Genomic DNA, 22,942 nt, shown 5'->3' with positions numbered 1-22,942 from the left:
CTTAATTTTGAGAATCACCTTCTGAGAGAACTTCATGCACTATACATAATCCTCTCCATGAGAAAGGCTACAACCGTGTTGTCTATTGCAGTCTGGCTTCTGTAAAAGGCCTTGAACTGAGACAATCCTGCTTAATGATGTAGAATCTTTACAGCGCGCTATTTCTTGCACAATCAGATCCTTATTTTTACATATCTTTACTTCATTAGATGTGGTACATCTTGGCAAGGCCAGCATTTATTGTCCATTCCTGATTGCCCTGAGATGGTGGTGGCGGACGGCCTTGAACCACTGCAGTCCATGTGGTTTAGGTTCTCTAACAATACTGTCAGGGAGTCGATTCCAGGATTTTGACCAGAAGGAACGATGATATATTTCCAAGTCAGCGTTATATGTGACTTGGCAATAAACTTTCAGGAGGTGGTGTTCCCATGCGGCCACAGGCCTTGTTCTAGGTGGTACAGGTCATGGGTTGGAAGGTGCTCTCAAAGTAATCTTGGCAAGTTGCTGCTTGCATCTTGTTGATGGTACATCTATGGTCATAGTGCACTGATGGGGGAGGAAGGTGAAGGATGGTGTGCCAATCAAGTAAGCTGCTTGCCTGGGATGGAGACTGTTGACTGTTACTGGAGATTCTTTTCATTCATTCAGCAGATATGAGTACCACTGACAATGCCAAAATTTGTTGCCCATCCTTAATTTCTCTTGGGAGGTGCATTGTTAAGACTTCCTTCATCATAGCTTCCAACACTTCTCGATGACTGATGTCAGGCTAACTGGCCTGTACTTTCCTGTTTTCTCTCTCTTTCCCATCTTCAAAAGCAGTGTTACATTTGCCAACATCAATTCTTATGGGGCCATTCCAGAATCTTGGAAAATCATAGCCAATACATCCACCATCTTGTGTCTCTGTAATGGTGATTAGACCTAAACAATTTATGCCAATAGTTCATCTATTTTGTTATGGATGTCAGATGAAGTAACTCAAATTTTTATTCCCTGTATGGACCTTACTCTCTGATGCACTGTTGCCATTGAACACTCTGTTCCTTCCTTTCCCATTCAGCTTCTTCATCCACATTGACAGATTTTTCTATTGCCTCAACTTTTAGCATTCATTCTAAACCTCCCTTCACCTGAATCTCCTGCCAACAACCCCCCTCCCCCACACCCCAATAGGTCAACACCATTTTTTTCTACTTTGACTGGTGTACCTTTATGTTTGTACACTCTGACCCTTTCTGTCACACTCTGGTTAACATTTCCCCAGTTGCTAACCTGCACTATTGCCTTGCGCTTTCTCTAACTTTCCAATTTTGAATCTGTTAGACAATTGCAGGGGCTGAAGAGTCTTCAATGCAAATTTCTGGAACTCCATACCTGCCTCATTCGCAGTCGCACCTTCCTGGCCCTGATCACAGAACAAATTGGATGTACCCAGCCTAACGGGTGTCACTGTCTCCTGGAACAAAGTGTCGAGGTATCTTTCCCCCCCTCCCTGATGTATCGTAGTGTCTGAAGCTCAGACGCCAACTCACGCACTGAAGTTCATCAAGCTGCACAGTTCCTGTAGACGTGGACCACACTGGTGTCCACCTGCACCCACATGCTACAACTGCAACACACCATCTGCCCTGCCACCGTTATTGTGTTTTATTTAATTAGGTTTAGAAATATCAGACAAGTTATCTATAGTTATATTACTAGTTTAACTAGTTAAGCTAGAAATTTAATGCAGCACTTCAACTGACGTCTTACTGAAGTTTTAAATAGATTCATGATCACAAACTTAATTTATATATTCACCTTCACCCACACTTTCTGAAGTGCTTATACCTCTGATTTCTGGATCAAACTTTTCATGGTCACTGATGTAAAGAGGTTGACTGAGTGGTCATTGGTGTGGGTTAACTCTTGGCAGTTGAGTGCCATATTCTCCTTTGAAACAAATATTTCAACTTTTGGATGTAACATGAGTTACATCCCAGTGGCCATTCACTGTGTGAACACTTGTAATTCAAGGTGCCATGTGAACTTGGTAACAGAATGAGCAATAGTGAGGCTACATTATTGGTTTTTTCCACAATCTTATGAATATCCTGTTACAACCTCCTTTAGTCCTTATAATTATTCACTTTTTCAGTATCTCTTGAAAATTAAACATCATTCCCTATGAACCTATGTTCAAAAAGATTGATGTACACAGTGTCCCAGAATGGAATCTGCGGCAACTTTGATAACTTGTCCTTAATTATTAATCCCTATTCTCCCTCCTAACCAGCCTCCTGCTCCTTTTTCAGGAGAGGATTCATCTTGGGAGGTATTACAGAGAGGAATGCCTATCTCCCTCCATGATTGCTGCACATATTTAACCCCCAAAATGTATCTCCGGGAGTTACATATTCAGAGTATTATAATTTAAGGAAGCAGTTCTGACATTTGGCATTGGATGCAGAACCATTCACATCACTGAAGTCAAGCACATGCCTGCATCCAAACAAATGGGATCTGCTACATTCCTGATGCCCTATAAGCATGCTGCCATCATTTTCTTTATGCTGATGGAAAATGCACAAGACTGCATTTTGCAAATGAACATCACATTCCTTCAATCCAGGAGCAACAAGGTATCAGGGCCATTTTGCTCAGGGTGGAGGAACTGTTTTGTTTTTTACAAGTACAAGTGTTGTCATAATTTTACATTAATGTGAAAGAAACCCATTAAAATATCTTCTGTCTGTTGTTACTAGGTATTGCAGAAAAACTGGATTACTTTGTAGATTTAAACATCAAAGCTATCTGGTTAAGTCCAGTGTACAAGTCTCCAATGAAAGATTTTGGGTATGATGTGGAAGATTTTGAAGAAATCGATCCCATTTTTGGAACTATGGAAGAGTTTGACAATCTCTTAGAAAATGTACACAATAGAGGTGAGAATAGGTTGAAAGAATTCTGGTTTACTTCTGCTGTTATAGTGCAATCCCAGTTTGATTGGTTCTTGTAGAATGCACAATATTGACAAGTTTCCCATTATTTGACTGCAAATTGTACTCCACGTGTCAGGAGAAAGCTATGGTCACGTATGTTTACGGCATCTGTGTGTGTAGAATTCCACTCCCTGATGTAAATTTTATATGTTTTGGAAGTATGGATGGGAGTGCTTGCTTTCTCAAAGCATTAAAAGAATGGCCTACAACAAAATCCAATGAAGTAGTTGAATTTTTAAACAATCTGGCATAATTAATACCACATTGGAATTATATTCCCTAAGATGGCCACTCAATGCCCTTGAAAAATCTTACCCTTTTATTTTTCAGGATCAAATTGCAAATCAGTTCCAGAACTATTGCCTGGCTTTCACCCTGTGTGCCACAAATGCAACTGTGCATTAAAATAATAATAATAATCTTTATTATTGTCACAAGTAGGCTTATATTAACATTGCAATGAAGTTACTGTGAAAATCTGAAGATGTCTATATAATTGCTCCCTTAAATAATTATTCAATATTACTAATACCAGGGCAGCACAGTGGTTAGAACTGCTGTCTCACAGCGGCAGGGATCCGGGTTCGATTTCAGCCTTGGGTGACAGCATGGAGTTTGCACGTTCTCCCAGTGTCTGTGTGGGTTTCCTCTGGGTGCTCCGGTTTCCACCCACAGTCCAAAGATGTGCAGGTTAGGTGGATTGGCCATGATCAATGCGCGGGGTTATAGGATGAGGGTGCGGGAGGACTCGAAGGACTCGATAGGCTGAATGACCTCCTTGTGCACTGTTGGCATCTAATGGATAAGGAGATTCACTGACCAAACAAGGTTTATAGCCGTAGACTTATTTGAAAGCTGAACATGATGTATTTTTCAGAAAAGGTCAGGAAAGGAAATGAGTGGCCGGAAAGTAGAAATTAACAAGTGGGTGTACATCATGACTTTGTGCAGTTGTGTAAAACATGGGATAGCTCATTTTTGATCATCCCGATTTACATCAACATTGGGCTTTGCAGCTTGCTTGGTGGCAGGAGTCATTTGGAGACATTCTCAAGGCTGACAGCTTTGTGATTGATATTTGTTCGGAGATGGTCAACCTGAAACTTAAAAATGTGCAGGCAGAGAGAGAATGGGTGACTACCGGAAAGATAAAGAGAACTAGGCAGGGCAGGGCAGGAATCCCATTAGTTGATCTCACTCTCCAACCAATTTTCAGTCCTGAATACTGCTGATTGTGATAATTCCTCTGTGGGGTGGGTCACTGTGGATAGCTCAGCTTCGTGGGGGGCAGGAAGAAAAATGAAAAAGCAATTGTGATGGGTGTTTTGATAGCGAGGAGAACTCTTGTAGCTGCAGACATGACGCCAAGGTGGTATGTTGCCTCCTTGGTACCAGGGTCAAGGAAGTCACTGAGCGGCTGCAGGAGATTCTGAGGGGGAGGGTGAACAATCCAAGGTCTTGATACTTATTGACACCAATGGCATAGGCAGAAAGAGAAACGAGACCCTGAAGGCAGAGTTTAGGAGATAGAAGGGAGATTAAAAAGCAGGGGCTTGAAGTTAATCTGGAGATTACTTCTGGTGTCAAGTGCTAGAGGGTACAGAAATAGGGAGATAGAGTTGATGAATGCGTGGGTGGAAAGATGGTGCAGGAGGGTGGGCTTAGCCCTGAGTCATTGGGACAGGCTCTGGGGAGTTGGGACTTGACATGTTGAGGTGCAGTCCATCTGACATTTTCAAGAGCAATATCCTCACAGGGGGCTTTGCTAGTGCTGTTGTGAAAGGATTAAATTAGTTTGGCAGGGGAATGGGGACCCTGAGAATAAACTTAGAAGAGCTCAGATGAGACACGATTAAAAGGGGGAAAGTGCCAGCTCAACATTTTTGGTAACAGGATTTTCAAATTGAGATAGAGAGGGGGATAAAAAAGGAGAGATCACAGTATTGATTAAAGAAACAATATGGTAGCAGGGTCATAAAATAGGGCCCTATGATCTGAATTGAAGAACAAAAAGGCTGCACAACAGAGCTCCAATGATTAGAGGGAGATGGCAGAGAAAATATACAGGCAAATCTCTGAGATATGCAAAAACAATAGGACCGTAATAGTGGTGTATTTCAGCAACTCCAATATGAATTGGGATAGAGTCCCTACAGTGAAGGCCATTTGGTCCATCAAGTCAGCACAACCCTCTGAAAGAGAACCCTACATAGGACCATTACCTTGCCCTTCCCGTAACCCCACCTAACCATTGGAGAGCATGGCTAATTCACCTAACCTGCACAACTTTGGACTGTGGGAGGAAACCCACGCAGATATGGGGAGAACGTGCAAACCCCACGCAGTCACTCAAGCCTGGAATTGAACTTGGGCCGCTGGCTACTAGTACATAGCAAGCTCAACAAGAGAGGGAGTGGTTCCAGACTTAATTTCATAGATTGATTCTGGGCAGGTGGAAGGGGGTCAGTTTGGGAGCACTTTGGTGGAAGTGACCAAATTTCAGTTGATGGAGGGTAGTTGTGGAGAAGGATACAGATAGCCCAACTGGGATAAAGCAAGTTTAAATAAGATGAGTTGTGATTTAGCTAATGTGAACTGAAAACAGCTACTTAAATGTCAATCAGTATCATAGTAAATCAGTGTCATATCAGATGGAGACATTCGAGAATGAGACAGTGAAGGTTCAGATTTAATATGTTCCCTTAAAGAAAAGGAGTATGACTAGAAAATCCAGGGTCCTTTAGATGACAAGTTCGTTTTAAAGGCACTTGGAAAATAAAAAGTAATTCATGGCAAATAGCAAGGGCTCAATACTGCAGAAAACAGTGGAGTATAAAAAGTATAGGGGTTAAATTAAAAAGGAAATTAGGAAAGCAAAGATAGGGCATCAACAAATATTGGCAAGTAAGATCAATGAAAACCCAAAAGTCTTTAATAAATACATAAAGAAAGAGTACGGTCTATTAGAGACAATAAATATACCCTATTTGTGAAGACAGAGCATGTTGGTATGGCTGTTAATACTTTGCACCTGTTTTCACAAGAGGGAGGTGATACAGATATTGTAATCAGGGAGGTGGAGTGTAAAATATTCCATGAAACTAACATCGAGAGAAAGGATTATGGGGTTCAACATTGTTGAAACGCCCGGGTGAAATTTATCCCCGGTTGCTAAGGGAAACCTAATTGAAGTGCATTATATTATGAGGATATTAGATAGAGTTAATAGGGAGGTCTGATTCCCCTGATTCCATAACCAAATGGCATAAATTTAGGGTACGAAGTAACAGGTTCAGATGGGATTTAAGAGAAAATAAATTTCACCTGAAGGGTGGTGGGAAACTGTAACTCATTGCCCAAAAGTGTGGTAGAGACAGGAACTCTCATAATATTCAAAAAATACTTGGGTAGTCACTTGAAGTGCCAGAACTTAAAAGTTACAGATCAAGAGCTGGAAAGTGGGATTTGTTTGGATGGGCTGGAAACGATGGGCTGAATGCCTCCTTCCCTGCTGCAAATTTCTATAATTCTTTGAAGACAATAGAAACAAAAATCATGAGATGTAAAATGCTCGCTAGCACACAAAGATGGGAGGCAAGTGCATGATGCATGAACTACAAACAATTAAAACTACAAATGCAACAAGTTAGAGAAGTACTTGCTATTGTTTTGTTTTATCTTCGATTTAAAAAAATGCTGTGCTCCCATTATTGAAATGTTTAAAACTGAAACTGAGAACATTTTTGCCTCTGCAATTTAATGATTATACAATTCAAACTACAATACAAGAGCAAATTCATTTTATTTAAATGATGCATTAACTTAGCAGGTACCAGTCTCAGATATACAATTAACTTGGAGTCATTATCAATTTGCCTATATTATTGTTGTAAAGAATTATTTAATCAGAGAATTGTTTAATTATTATTGTGGGTTACTTACAAATGAAGGTGCAATTTATTGTATGGTCATTGTCACAAAGGTCATTTTGGACATTAGTACCATTATATGATACAGAAAAAGAAAACACAAAACTGTATGCTTTAATATTGTGCCAGTACACTTCTTAGGTAATCCTCTCATGGACAATATCAGATAGGAAAAGTTAGAACGATGAGGAGAGAATACATCCACTCAAGCAGAGAAGCCGAAGTACAGATGTAATAGAGGTGAAGGACGTTCAGACAGTAAATAGGGAAAGGCTATGTCTCCTAAATCAATGATGAGTGGACATCTATTTAAAATTGTCAGTAAAACAAAGAGACAAAAAGACAGGAGATTGGATTGGATTGGATTTGTTTATTGTCACGTGTACCGAGGTACAGTGAAAAGTATTTTTCTGCAAGCAGCTCAACAGATCATTAAGTACATGGGAAGAAAAGGGAATAAAATAAAATACATAATAGGGCAACACAAGGTATACAATGTAACTACATTAGCACCGGCATCGGATGAAGCATTCAGGAGTGTCGTGTAATCAGGTCAGTCCATAAGAGGGTCATTTAGGAGTCTGGTAACAGCGGGGAAGAAGCTGTTTTTGAGTCTGTTTGTGCGTGTTCTCAGACTTCTGTATCTCCTGCCCGATGGAAGAAGTTGGAAGAGTGAGTAAGCCGGGTGGGAGGGGTCTTTGATTATGCTGCCCACTTTTTCCAGGCAGGGGGAGGTGTAGATGGAGTCAATGGATGGGAGGCAGGTTTGTGCGATGGACTGGGCGGTGTTCATGACTCTCAAAAGTTTCTTGCGGTCCTGGGCCGAGCAGTTGCCATACCAGGCTGTGATGCAGCCAGATAGGATGCTTTCTATGGTGCATGTGTAAAAGTTGGTAAGGGTTAATGTGGACATGCCGAATTTCCTTAGTTTAATGAGAAAGTATAGGCGCTGTTGTGCTTTCTTGGTGGTAGCGTCGACGTGGGTGGACCAGGACAGATTTTTGGACATGTGCACCCCTAGGAATTTGAAACTGCTAACCATCTCCACCTCGGCCCCGTTGATGCTGACAGGTGTGTGTACAGTACTTTGTTTCCTGAAGTCAATGACCAGCTCTTTAGTTTTGCTGGCATTGAGGATGAGATTACTGTCGCTGCACCACTCCACTAGGTTCTCCATCTCCCTCCTGTATTCTGACTCGTCGTTATTCGAGATCCGGCCCACTACGGTCGTATCGTCAGCAAACTTGTAGATGCAGTCGTGTGTGTACAGGGAGTAGAGTAGGGGCTAAGTACGCAGCCTTGCGGGGCCCCGGTATTAAGGACTATTGTGGAGGAGGTGTTGTTGTTCATTCTTACTGATTGTGGTCTGTTGGTCAGAAAATCGAGGATCGAGTTGCAGAGTGGGGAGCTTTGATATGAGCTTGGCTGGGATTATGGTGTTGAAGGTGGAGCTGTAGTCAATAAATAGGAGTCTGACGTTGTTGTCGAGATGCTCCAGAGATGAGTGTAGGAGAGATAGAGGTGGGGCTATGGGCAGATGCCCTAAGCAGGGTTAATACCTCCTCATCTCCCTTTCCAGGGGGAAATCTCTTTGCTCAAAGGGTTGTTGGCATGAAAGGTTTTGCCACTGGGAATGGTTGAGAAAGAAAGCACTGCATCTTTTCAAGGAAAAGTAAATAGATGTTTGACACAGAAAGATGCAGGGAAGTAGCATTAATTTTACTTTGCATTAGCAAAGATCTGGCACAGTCATAGTGATCTGAATGTAGTCATTTTATGCTGTAAACTTCTATAATTGTATGGTTTCTCTTCATTCACCGACTCAAATTGCTTCCACCGCTATTATCACCATTGTATATACGACAAACAGGACTTTATACTCCCTTGTATAATCAAAAAACTCTCCACAGACACAGCCCATGATCAGAAGAAGTGAAGTGTGTAGTTGATTTTATTTTATTTTTTCTTTTAATAATATTTTATTGAGGTATTTGAAAATTTTTATGACAGTAACATAAACAATGACATCAACATGGTAAAATAAACATTTCCCCCCCCCCAGCCCAATCTTCACACACCCCAACCATACAACAACAATCCCCCCCCCCCAACTTGGAAAACTGCATCTGCTGACATCTTAATTTTCCCCGAGAAAGTCGACGAACGGCTGCCATCTCCGGGTGAACCCTAACATTGACTCTCTTAAGGCGAACTTTATTTTCTCGAGACTGAGAAACCCAGCCATGTCACTAACCCAGGTCTGTACGCTCGGGGGCTTCGAGTCCCTCCACATTAACAAGATCCATCTCCGGACTACCAGGGAGGCAAAGGCCAAGTTGTCGGCCTCTTTCGCCCCCTGAACTCCCGGATCTTCCGACACTCCAAAGATCGCTATCTCCGGATTCGGCACCACTCGTGTTTTTAGCACCGTGGACATTGCCTTAGCAAAATCCTGCCAAAACCCTCTAAGCTTCGGGCATGCCCAAAACGTGGACATGATTTGCTGGGCTTCCCGCGCATCTCGCACACCTATCCTCAACCCCGAAGAACTTACTCATCCTAGCCACTGCCATGTGTGCCTGGTGGACTACTTTACATTAATCAGGCTAAGCCTGGCACATGCTGTGGCAGTATTAACCCTGCTTAGGGCATCCACCCATAGACCCGCCTCTATCTCTCCTTTTCGCTCGTCCTCCCACTTGCCCTTAAGCTCCTCCACTGGAGTTTCCTCTGCCTCCGAAAGCTCCTGGTAAATATCCGATACCTTCCCCTCTCCCACCCAGGTACTGGAAACTACTCTATCCTGTATCCCCCGTGGCAGCAGCAGCGGAAAGGCTGGCACCTGTTTTCTCAGGAAGTCTCGCACCTGCAAATACCTAAAACCATTCTCTGCTGGCAATTTAAATTTATCCTCCAAAGTATTCAAGCTGGGGAAGCTCCGTCTATAAATAGATCCCCCATCCTTCTAATTCCTGCCCTCTGCCAACTCCGGAACCCGCCATCTAGCCTACCCGTACAAACCTGTGGTTATTATAAATCGGGGTCCAAATCAATGCTCCCTCCCCTCTCTTATATCTCCTCCATTGCCCCAGATCCTCAGAGCCTCCACTACCACCGGACTTGTGGAGTATTGGGCCGGCGAGTATGGCAGAGGTGCCGTTACCAGTGCTCCCAAACTGGTGTCTTTGCATGACCCCGCCTCCATCCGCTCCCATGCCGACCCCACCCCCACTACCCACTTCCTAATCATGGCTATATTAGCCACCCAGTAGTAATTGCAGAAGTTCGGCAGCATCAACCCACCCTCCCCCCGACTGCGCTCCTGCAACACTTTCTTCATTCGCGGGGTTTTATTCGCCCACACAAAGCCCAAAATAATCTTATTCACCCGCTTGAAAAAGGCCTTAGGGATGAAGATGGGGAGGCACTGAAAGACAAACAGAAATCTGGGGAGGACTGTCATTTTCACGTTCTGTACCCTCCCCGCCAGTGATAGCGGGAGCATGTCACATCTCTTAAAGTCCCCTTCCATTTGTTCTACCAACCAGGATAGGTTTAACTTGTGCAGTGCCTCCCATTTCCGGGCCACCTGGATTCCCACATAACGAAAGCTCTTAACGACCATTCTAAGCGGCAGCTCTCCCAGTCTCTTCTCCTGTCCTCTTGCCTGGATTGCAAACATCTTGCTTTTCCCCATGTTCAATTTATACCCCGAGAAATTGCCAAATTACCCCAAGATTTGCATTACTTCCCCCATCCCCTCCAACGGGTCTGAAATGTACAAGAGCAGGTCATCTGCGTAGAACAAGACCCGGTGCTCCACCCACCCCCCGAACCAGCCTTTTCCAGTTCCTAGAGGCTCTTAACGCCATGGCCAATGGCTCTATGGCCAGAGCAAACAGTAACGGGGAGAGGGGGCACCCTTGCCTCGCCCCTCGGTGTCGTTTAAAATACCCCGACCTCAGCCGGTTCGTACGCACACTCGCTACTGGTGCCTGATAGAGCAACCGCACCCAGTCAATAAAGCCCTCACCAAACCCAAACGTACCCAGCGCCTCCCACAGTTAATTCCACTCCACCCGATCAAAAGCCTTCTCCGCATCCATCGCTACCACCACCTCCACCTCCTCTCCTTCTGAGGGCATCATAATAACATTTAGAAACCCTCAAACATTGGCCTTGAGTTGCCTGCCCTTAACAAATCCCATCTGGTCTTCCCCTATCACCACTGGGACACAGTCCACTATCCTTGTGGCCAGTATCTTAGCCAGAAGTTTGGCATCCACATTCAATAGAGAAATCGGCCTGTATGACCCGCATTGCTCCGGATCCTTCTCCCGTTTCAGGATCAATGAAATCAAGGCCTACGACATTGTTGGGGGGAGGACTCCCTTCTCTCTTGCTTCGTTAAATGTCCTCACCAGCAGTGGGCTCAATATCTCTGAAAACCTTTTATAGAATTCCACCGGATAGCCGTTAGGCCCCGGGGCCTTGCCCGACTGCATGCCCACCAGCCCCTTGATTATTTCCTCAATCTCAATTTGGGGCTCCCAGCCCCTCCACCAGGTCCTCCTCCACCCTCGGGAACCTCAACTGATCCAGAAACTGCCTCATCCCTTCCACCCCAGCCCAGCCAGGGGTTCCGACTCATATCATTTACTATAGAAGTCCTTAAACACCTCATTCACCCCCGCTGGGTCCAGGACAGTATTACCGTCTCTATTTTGTACTGTACCTATCTTCCGGCCGCCTCTCTTTTCCTGAGCTGGTGCGCCAACATCCTGCTTGCCTTTTCCCCGTACTCATATATCGCCCCCCTTGCCTTCCTCAACTGTTCCACTGCTTTCCCTGTGGGCAACAGCCCAAACTCCACCTGTAACCTCCGCCGCTCCCTCAGTAGCCCTGCATCCGGGGCTTCCGAGTATCTCCTGTCCACATGGAGTATATCCTCAACTAACCTGAATGCAGTGGGACTTGTTAAACGGCTCACAGATCGCTTCATTCGCTAGCAACCCCACATCCAGTCTCCACAGCGGGCGTTGCCCTCTTTCCACACTAACCCGTAGATCCACCCAATGCGGGGCATGGTCCGACACTGCAATTGCCGAGTACTCAGTGTCCACCACCTTCGGTATTAGCGCCCTGCTCAGAACAAAAAGGTTGATGCAAGAGTATACCTTGTGGACATGTGAAAAAAAGGAAAACTCCTTCATCCTCGGCCGTGCAAACCTCCATGGGTCTACTCCCCCCATCTGTTCCATAAAACCCTTCAATTCCTTTGCCGCAGCCGGCCTCCTCCCGGTCCTGGATTTTGACCGGTCCACTTCCGGATCAATGACTGTATTGAAGTCCCCTCCCATGATCAGGTTATGTGACTCTAAGTCTGGGATCTTACCTAACACCTGCCTCATAAATTCCACGTCGTCCCAATTCGGAGCATATAGGTTCACAAGTACCACTCGCGCCCCCTCCAGCTTCCCACTCACCATTATGTACCTACCCCCCTTGTCTGACACGATTCTCCCTTCTTCGAATAGCATTCGTTCGCTGATCAAGATCGCTACCCCCCTGGTCTTTGAGTCCAGTCCTGAGTGGAACACTTGGCTAACCCAGCCCTTCCTCAATCTCATCTGGTCTGTAACCTTTAGGTGCGTCACTTGTAACATTACCACGTCCGCCTTCAGTTCCCTCAAATGAACGAACACGCGAGCCCTCTTGACCGGCCCATTCAGTTCTCTCACGTTCCATGTGATCAGCCTGGTTGGGGGGGGGTTCCAACCCCGCACCCGCCGACTAGCCATCACTCTTTTTAGACCAGCCTTGAGCTCGTGCCATCCGCTTCCTCGAGACCCCAATCGGGCCGCCGCCGTTCCCGACCTCCCATTTGTCCCCTTTCAGCAAAGCAGCCCCCCCCCCCCGGCAACACTATAAATCCAATCCCCCAAGTCAAGCTCCAGCTTAACACCTGCTCACCCCCCACCGCGCTTCCGAGAGTCAGCTGACCCAGCCTGACTCGGTAGCTTCCGCCCCTGGCACCAAACAGTCTGTCTCCCTATTCTTTTCTCCTCTCTCTCCCCCATATGAATAAACATTTTAAAAGCATCACATTCCCCAGTAAACAAACATCAGAAAAAACTGTGAAGAAAGAATCACTTTAGAGAAATAGTCACCCAAAAAAGCAGAACCAAATTCAAAGCCCAACCCCCACCCCCAACAAGGTCCCTGCAAGACAAAGCAACCTTTAACCATCCACACAGCCCATTATTTCACATTGAGCTACTTAAATTTATACACTCCAGCACCACAAATCGCCGCCACAGTACTTCTCCAAGGCTTAAAAGACTTTTAATTCACCTCCAGCTTCATTTCTTTAATAAAGATCCATACTTTGTCTGGCCTTTCAAAGTAGAAATCCCGTTCCTCATGTGTGACCCACAGGCGGGCTGGGTACAGCATCCCGAACTTCTCCCCCTTCTTAAAGAGGGTCGTTTTTGCCCGATTGAACCGAGCTCGCCTCTTGGCCAAATCCGCTCCCAGGTCCTGATATTTGCGCAACACACAGTTCTCCCACTTGCTGCTCCATTCTTTCTTGGCCCACCTCAAAACGCGTTCCTTGTCCATGAAACGGTGAAAACGTACCACCATGGCCCTCGGCACCATGGATCGGGGCTTCCTCGCGAGGGCTCTGTGCACTCTGTCCAATTCCAGGGGCAAAGGGAACACCCCAGCCCCCATCAACTTCTCCAACATGTCCGTCACATAGGCACTCGCATCAGATCCCTCACTGACTTCAGGGCGGCCGACAATTCTGAGATTCTGCCTCCTGGACCTATTCTCCAGGTCCTCCAGCTTCTCCTGCATTCTTTTCTGGCGGTCGTTCATCATCCCTGATGTGTTTGGTGTTCTGGATCACATACAGGTCACCAACACTTGCAGTAGTGCAACACTATTTTATTAAAAGGTTAACTATTTAAACATACTTGAACTGTGGGTACGATACCAGCTTTAACTAAAGACCTTTGCCTTGTCCTAACCAGTTGATGCACTCGGCACATGGTGAATGTCTGTGTTGCAGGCTGTGAGCTCTGTGTTCCTAGCTAGCTGCTACTCGAATGAGCGGGAACTCTGATGTCCCTTGTCTTTATAGTGCGTGTGCTCTCACTGGTGATTGGCTGCGGTGTTGTGTATGTTGATTGGTCCCACTGTGTGTCCATCAGTGTGTGTCTGCACCATGATATACTGGTGTATATTATGACAATCCCCACCTTGTTTTCCAGCACGGTTATATACTCCTTGTGCTCGGACAACTTTTGTTCCACCTCCTGGATTGCTCTCCCGTGGGTTTCCTGATTCTGAACCACTTGATCAATCGAAGCCTTAATCGGGTCCAGCGTGTCCTTCTTCAGCTTGGCGAAGCAATCCTCGAAAAACTTCACCAGCTGCTCCGTCGACCACTGTGTCGTCTCCCCACGGCCCTGCTGCCCAGCCATGCTGTCCCGTGTTACCAGCTCTACTTGCGTCGCCCTTATAGGACTTTGTTGTCTCACACGGCCACTTCTGGTCCAATTCGCCATACACCGGAGGGGGATTTCTCCTTACTGTCTCACTCTTCACAGATTTAGCCCATAAAATCTGGGAAAAAACGGGGGAAAAAGGTCCAAAGGTCCGTTACAGGCAGGAGCTATCAAATGTGCGACCTACTCCATGGCCGCCACCGGAAGTCCCTGATTTTCTTTTCAATGTTCAAGTGAATGTAGCATTTTATGAGTGGATGTCACATTCTAAAATATTACAAGCCATCTATTGATCTGTAAATGCGTATAGAAAGAAAACTATTTCACCAGCGTCCAGTGTGAGAACGCAATCCTCCTGCCTTCACATCAGGTGCTCTTGTGCTGTAAAGGCAGGAAAATCTTCCTAACTGATGTTAAAAGTTCTGTTTCAAAGCCAAAGTGGTTTCCCTGCATAATAGTTTTAACACGATTCTTGATGAATAATCATGAAAATTTGTAACTTGATTACTTTTGAGGGATTTAACTTTACTAAATGGCTTTTCATACATTTTTTTTAAAGGTCTGAAGCTGATAATGGATTTTATTCCCAATCACACGAGTAACAAACACCGTTGGTTTCAACTTAGCCGGAATCGAACAGAAAAATACACTGATTACTATGTCTGGGTTGATTGTAAACATGAGATGAACAAAACCACCAACCCCAACAACTGGGTAATAATGTCAACCCTATTTTCAAGTTACTTTATCTATGCTTTCTGGCCTTACAATAGCAAAAGCATATCAATTTTATTTTTAATGCAAATGTTCTTATTTCCCATCCTCTTCTTTGGGCCAGTGACATTCAGTAAAAAAGTAGTGAGGGTCAATTGGGATGTTGGAAAATGTTACTCTGGCCACAAGTGGAATTATCCAAATACTATCAGTGGCAGGCAGAGTGTTACTCCAGGTTCGGAGCCCGAAAAGCAAGGCCGGTCGTGCTTCCCCAAAAGAGCACTCTACCTAGGCCCACTCCCACATTGTCAGCTACTCGGTTCCTGATCAAGGGACCTGGCATCAAGAAGGTGAAGGTCACTGGGAGTCACTCCTCTGCCCTTCCTTCTAATTCCCCTCCAACCCACCCCACCCCCTGCCCTTAGCCAGTGATCCTGCCCTCAAAACCAACAGCCCTCCCTTGCTGATCCTGGTCCTCTGGTGGGTTCATTGCCAGTAGCTGCCACTGCCCCTTTGGTGGTGCTGTCAGCAAGGAAGAACTGCCAAACTTTGTTTGGTTGGCAACACTCAGGGGTTGGGGGGGGGGGGGGTAAATGAATCTCATTTCTGGGGTCCTTGTTCGCGAGGAAGGCCACTGGCCGCTTCAGTGCCTGACTGGCACTAAATATGGCAGAACTCTACAGGAGACAGGTAAAACCTGAACTTTTACATCAATTTTTAAGAATAGGCCAGAAAGGTAAATGAAGGAAAGAATATGGGAACAAAGACATATGGGATTAGGAGTACTCTTTGTTTTGAAAATAAACATCAACACAGATTGGTTGGGGTGAATAATTATGGGTTGCAATTTCTATTTCATTCTATGTAGGATTCCCTTCTCTTCTAACCCAGATAATGAGAGCAAATGAGTTGCCATAAAATTTAATGCTTGGTCACTTCTTAAAACAAATAATTAAAAAAATAAATTTAGAGTACCCAATTCATTTTTTCCAATTAAGGGGGAATTTAGCGTGGCCAATCCACCTACCCTGCACATCTTTGGGTTGTGGGGGCAAATTCCATGCAAACACAGGGAGAATGTGCAAACTCCACACGGACAGTAACCCAGAGCCGGAATCGAACCTGGGACCTCAGCGCCATGAAGCAGCAGTGCTAACCACTGCACCATCGTGCTGCCCTAAAACAAATATTCTTGATCATGTTATTAGAACTCATTTAAATAAATAATCCAAAATAAAGCAATACCGGACGTGGATAATAAAAATGATTGGTAAATGCTCAATTTTTAAATCAATTTTTGGGTGGCACAGTGGCACAATGGTTAGCACTGCTGCCTCACAGCTCCAGGGACCTGGGTTCAATGCCAGCCTCGGGTGACTGTCTGTGCGGAGTCTGAACATTCTCCCTGTGTCTGCGTGGATTTCCTCCGGGTACTCCGGTTTCCTCCCACAGTCCAAAGATATGGTTAGGTGGATTGACCATGCTAAATTGCCCCTTAGTGTCCAAAAAGTTAGGTTGGGTTACTGGGTTTACGGGGATGGGGTGGAGGCGTGGGGTTAAGTGAGGTGCAGATTCAATGGGCCGAATGGCCTCCTTCTGCACTGTAATTTCTATGAAGAATGAAAGCAACCTCTCATTAAGGGAAATTACAGTGAATTATCATGCAGCAGTCTACATTCCAGAACAAATTAGCAATTGTCTATCTTTTCCCAGGTTAGTTTGTTTGGACACTCTGCTTGGCAGTTTGATGAAATTCGAGGACAGTGTTATTTACATCAGTTTTTGAAGGAACAACCGGATTTGAACTACAGAAATGTTGATGTGCAGGAGGAAATTAAAGTAGGTAGTAGCTATTGGCTTTATCTCATGGTTTAAATCAAATTGTGCAGTCAACCACATAAATCTACAGCACATATTTAATTATCCAAATGTTAACATGTAAAATATGCGTTAATCCATTACTTCCAACTCTCTGCATTAGGAAATAAAGGAACCGGTTCATAGATGTTCTAGATTTAGATGCTCTAGAAATCAGCATTAATTATTACTTTTGACCAAATTCATCTCAAGTAAATAACCAAAATTATATCAGCTGAAAGATATCCTTAGTTTCCACTGACCCGAATATTATGCATGGGAATTGTCTAACCAACCTGGATTTTCCACTCACAGCTGATATTCAGAGTGTATTCCAACACATAGGGGTGAAATATGGGGCCAGAGTCAATTGCTCAAGAACCAGCCAATTTTTGTGGATGTCTAATTTTCTACCCTAACCAGATTGATAAACCACATTTAAATGAGCTGGTAATGGCGTGGTGATGTCATAAAAGTTGAATCTGGAAGCATATTGGTCTGAATGCCTCAGTCCTACGCTGAACAGGGAAATTTACTGATTGTACTACTGGGATGTTACTTCAAGGCTGTTAAGCTTAATTGGAAAGCATCGAGGTTGACCTGTTGGTAATCAGAATTGGCATTCCAAAAGGTGCATCATGAGTGTACACAATTATTTCCACACCATAGGCCCCTGAGGTCTACTGTGTTGCACTCTCCCACCGAGGTGAAGGTGAAACTAGCAAACATGCTTTGTCACCATTTGGTTGATTAGAAGTGACAATAACAAAGTCTTGGGAGTAGGTTCACTGACTGCCCTCTTGGTTTAGCTTTAGCTATGTAACTCATGCTGTTGAGTGGGAGATTGACAAGGACATTTTCACTTAGTATTTTCATTAAAAAATGTGATGTGTTTATTTTAATTATACATTTCCTGTTATTTCAAGAACGTATTACGATTTTGGTTGAAGAAAGGGGTTGATGGTTTCAGGGTGGATGCAATCAAATATCTTCTGGAAGCTGAAAGCCTAAGAAATGAGCCTCAAGTCAACTTAACACAGAACCCGGTGAGCCACCTGACTTTTTATCTAAAATTAGTAAATCTCCTCTGGCGCAGTCCATGGTACTTGAATTGCATGATCCAATCAGAGTTTAACTAGATGGAAGATAAAAATTGAAGAACACATATGTAGCTATAAGGAGGAATTTTGAGCCTGTGTCTGCCGTCAGCATAAACGGTGACACAACGACAAAATCTCGAGAGAGAAAGAGTCCGGAAACAAGATTCTCGCCCGCGAGATCTCGTTCCCTGATTTTCCACGCCCCTCCTCCAATGACATGATGAGGTTCCCGCCAGGAATCTCATTTTAATACATTAGCAAAGAATGTGCGAGCCACCCCGCCAGGGTGTCCACCCTCTCTGATGTCACACCAGCACAATTTACAACAACTCTACAAAAACAGAATCTGCCAACCTCACCTCGGAAGAGGATATCGGAGATAAGTGCACAGGTCGCCATTACTAACCAGGAAGTCCAGTGCAGAGAGGGCACCTGTTGATCCTCTTCCCGATGAATGCTCAGGGTCCTCTGTGGGACAGAGAAGCAGCTGGAGTGAGATCAAGAAGCACCGCATTCTCTGGCGCTGACAGTCTCACGCATTCAGCTATCGAGTGGATGTCCTACCATGGATCTTGCATGTCCTGCGCCAGGATCTCCACTGCGGACGCCACTCTTGTAGTGTTGGCCTTGTTACCTCTGTTGGCAGCATCTCCTCGGACAGAAGGCGATGGGACTCCTCCAGGATATCTCTTCCTGATATTCATGACCCTGCCTTTGCAGTTCCAGTGGCTCTGGGATGACCGAACCCAGGATCCTGTCATATGACTAAGACTGGGCAAGATCCTGGGCTCCAGCATCCCTCTAAGTGCCAGATCCCTGGGACCCCCTGCTTACACCTGCTGTCGATCTTCAGCTATGAGGTGCTCACCACTAAGTGACTCAAAAGCCTGCCTACTACCGAGGTGCACGTATCTGTTGCTGGTGGAGGGTATGAATGACAACTGTGACGTCTCTTCGTTACTCGTCTCTGAGCTGTTTGGGTCCATGGCTTCAAGAGGGCGAGAGGATGGTCAGGGCTGGTTGACCTGTAAGGGAAGTGAGATTGCATTAGTGCAGGACAGGGACCTAAGGATTGAAGAAACTGACCTGATGTGAGGATGGCACCATGGCTGGTTGTGTTGAGGGTTCTCACTTTTGTCCATTGCCCCTCCCTCCCCCCCCCCCCAGCACAGGTGAGGTCCTGCTCCTCCAGGCCAGCTCAAGGGCTCTTTCCTCAAATGTGTGAGGATCTTCAGCCCAGGCATCACACCGGCTGGATGTGCCCACTCACACTGATTGTGCTCGGGTTTGTCTTGCAATGAAACAAATGGGGAGAATGTCGGCAGGATTCATGCCAGGTCAGGTGGTAATGAAGTCTGACATAAGTGGTGGGGGTGAGGAGCCACTGGGGGATAATGGGGAGGTGGGGGGAGGGCGGCTATACGTGTGTTGGAACCCATGAGGTGGCTGAGAGTGAGATCACTGTGGAAGTGTGATGGGTGTTTTAAGGAGTTGGGTGGACACCTACAAAGGTAGACTTACCCTAGCTGCATGAAGAAGTAAATTTGTCTTCTTCCTGCACTGATCCTATTCTCTTATGTAGCAAGCTGGTGCTCACTATCGTTGCCACTGTCTCCCAGGTGGAGTTGGCACCTGGCAGTCTGCCCGTGAGAAGGTAAGGGATGTCAAGCCTCTGCTTCACCCCATTTAGCATCTAGGTGAAGGCTCCCTCTGAGAATCGTGGGACTGTCTTCCTGGCTGCCACACCCCCTGATTGGACTTGGAACAAGTGTTGGGGAGACGTTAAAAAGGAGCTACCCTACCAAGTGCGAGGCGGTGGCGTAGTGGTATTGTCACTGGACTCGTAATTCAGAGACCCAGGGTAATGCTTTGAGGTCCTGGGTACAAATCCCACCATGGCAGATTATGAAATTTGAATTCAATAAAACGCTCAAATTATCAGTCTAATAATGACCATGAAACCATTGCCAATTGTCGTAAAACCCCATCTGATTCAACTAATGTCCTTCAGGGAAGGAAATCTGCCGTCCTTACCTGGTCTGGAATCCATTTATTATTATTTAAATGATAAAATATGAAAACATGCTGCTGTGCAGAGGGACCTGGGTGTGCAGGTGCAGGAGATGCAAAAAGTTGGTTTACAGGTGCAACAGGTGATTAAGAAGGCGAATGGAGTTTTGTCCTTCATTGCTAGAGGGATGGAGTTTAAGATTGGGAGGTTATGCTGCAACTGTATAAGGTGCTAGTGAGGCCACACCTGGAGAATTGTGTTCAGTTTTGGTCTCCTTACCTGAGAAAGGACGTCGGGCACTGGAGGGTATGCAGAGGAGATTCACCAGGGTAATCCTAGAGTTGAGGGGGTTGGATTATGACGAGAGGTTGAGTAGACTGGGACTGTACTCATTGGAATTTATAAAGATGTGGGGGATCTTATAGAAACATGTAAAATTATGAAGGGAATAGATAGGATAAATGCGGGCAGGTTGTTTCCACAAGCGGGTGAAAGCAGAACTAGGGGGCATAGCTTCAAAATAAGGGGAAGTAGATTTAGGACTGAGTTTAGGAGGAACTTCTTCACCCAAAAAATTGTGAATCTATGGAATTCCCTGCCCAGTGAAACAGTTGAGGCTCCTTCATTAAATTTTTCAGGGTATAGATAGATAGTTTTTTGAAGAATAAAGGAATAAAGGGTTATGGTGTTCAAGCGGGAAAGTGGAGCCGAGTCCACAAAAGATCAGCCATGATCTTGAGGTAGGTGGATTGGCCATGATAAAATTGCCCTTCGTGTCCAAGATGGTTAGGTGGGGTTACTGGGTTATGGGGATAGGGTGGAGATGTGGGCTTAAGTACGGTGCTCTTTCCAAGGGGCGTTGCAGACTCGATGGGCCAAATGGCCCCCTTCTGCACTGTAAATTCTATGATTCCATGATCTCATTGAATGGAGGAGCAGGCTCGAAGGGCAGATGGCCTACTCCTGCACCTAGTTCTTATGTTCTTATGTACATAGGCCTCCAAACCCACACAGCGATGCTGTTGACTCTTAACTGCCCCCCACTGAAATGGTTGAACAAGCCACTCAGTTCAAGGGCAATTAGGGATAGTCTAGTGAGTGACGCCTACATCGCAAGAACAAATTAAACAAATTAATTATGGCGAACGATTCAGAGGCAGGCCGCCAAGAGTGCGGTGTGAAGCTCATGCAAAAAATTTTGGACTGGGTTGTCCATTCCAGACATTAAGTGTTCTTGCCAGCGGAGAGTCGGAACCGTGTCCTGCTGGCACTAGGAGCGTTGCTGAGGTGGAATTCTCAGACCTTTGCTTTTCAAAATTTGCATAGTCATATATGCACTTACTGGTTTTGGGCCGCCATTTCGAACAGCCCGTTCCCAGCATCGAGACAGGATGCCCCCCTCCCCCTAACGACACAAGTATTGGGGAAGCACCTCCAACCCCTCATCAAGAACGGGCCTCCTCCCACCCCCTCCCCCCATGCAGCGCCTCTGGAAGCGGTGGGAGTCCAGAAGAAAACATGCTGCGATAGAGCCTGAACTTGAGATAACTTGCTGTCTTTCCAGGGCCAGACTGAGTGGCCCCGCCTAGGGGGCTGGAGTGGACAAGGCAGGGGCAATGGAAAATACAAGGGTGGAAAAACATTATGTATGTTGGCCTGTGAAGGAGATACACTCCGCCGTTGACCGTTACCAGCCCGAGCAATGAAACCTGCCATGATGCACATGTGTTGGCCACTCCTGCTGTGGGTAAATGACTGCAAGGGCAAGCAGACACCCATAAGTGGCTATGAATTGACCACTTAATGGCCTCAATTGGTCTCAGGTCAGGCAGGCCACTGTTAGTAAAATTGGGCAGGCAGACTGTTAAGCTCCAGGAATGGCCCCCATGGCATAGTCCCCAATATGTGCCTAAGCCCACTGGGCAAATCTCCCTGGGGTGTGTAATAAGTTTTTGATCTGTGCTTTGTTAGCTGATTTCAGACAGTAAGGTAGCCTAAATGGCCTTAGGCTATGGAGGGGGAATCAGCTCAGGTTCGCTTACAGCTTTCTGTGAAGTGTATATTTGCCAGTTAGAAATTAACATTTCAGGCTCGGGTGTAATAATCTCCGTCGTTGAAATGCTTCTGTTATTACTGGTTTATATACAGCATTGATTCGGTTGCACAAATGATTTTCTTTATTTATTAATCTAGAATAATATTACATCATATGATGAGCTCTATCATGATTACACAGCCACACAAGTGGGCCTACACGATATTGTACGTAGCTGGAAACACCTTTTGAAGGAATTTAGTAGCGAACCTGGCAGATACAGGTAAAGAAAACCTTGCACTTGGATACTATTTGCCTGGAAATCCTGGAGACATATCAAATGTGGTTGATAGTATGGTCTAATTGAGGATTTTTCATTAGGATGATGGGAGAATTCTTGCTTTTCCTGCCTTGCAGTTGTCAATATGTGTGTTAACCAGTGAACAGGAAGGAGATCACCTCAGCTGTAGAGGATTCCCTCATTACTGCACTGTAGTATCAGTTGAGATTATGAGCTCAATGCTGCAACGGGCCTTAAATCCATAACCTTAACACTCAGAAGTGAGAGTGCTCTCCTATTTGACAAGAGAGACCACTATGATTTTCTGCTGGAGCATGATCAATAAATTTAAATTCCTCCTCCTTGCGATGTTAAGTACCTTAGTATTGTAATGTGATCAAGAATATTAACTGTTCACTGTTTTACAGAGTTAGGGAGCATTATAACTGCAAGTCTGTTCCACCGGTCAGTGCCTGCCCAGGATGAGCTATGTTCAGCTGCTTGCTTGGGGGGGA

General features: G+C 45.3%; 1 protein-coding gene across 1 annotated transcript in view; it reads left to right on the top strand.

The window, feature by feature from the left end:
• The window catches only part of LOC140426301 (amino acid transporter heavy chain SLC3A1-like), a 45,488-nt gene that overhangs the window by 3,545 nt on the left and 19,001 nt on the right, over window positions 1–22,942 (top strand). Inside the window, exons 2-6 of the mRNA XM_072510888.1 lie at window positions 2,751–2,930; window positions 14,990–15,144; window positions 16,858–16,983; window positions 17,928–18,047; window positions 22,306–22,430. Of these exons, the coding sequence (XP_072366989.1) occupies window positions 2,751–2,930; window positions 14,990–15,144; window positions 16,858–16,983; window positions 17,928–18,047; window positions 22,306–22,430 (706 nt within the window). The remainder of the gene's footprint in view (window positions 1–2,750; window positions 2,931–14,989; window positions 15,145–16,857; window positions 16,984–17,927; window positions 18,048–22,305; window positions 22,431–22,942) is intronic.

This window comes from Scyliorhinus torazame, chromosome 1, assembly GCF_047496885.1.
Source record: "Scyliorhinus torazame isolate Kashiwa2021f chromosome 1, sScyTor2.1, whole genome shotgun sequence".
Classification (NCBI taxonomy): domain Eukaryota; kingdom Metazoa; phylum Chordata; class Chondrichthyes; order Carcharhiniformes; family Scyliorhinidae; genus Scyliorhinus; species Scyliorhinus torazame.
Note: the sequence above shows the minus strand (reverse complement) of the source record. Positions and strands in the feature narration are given on the sequence as shown.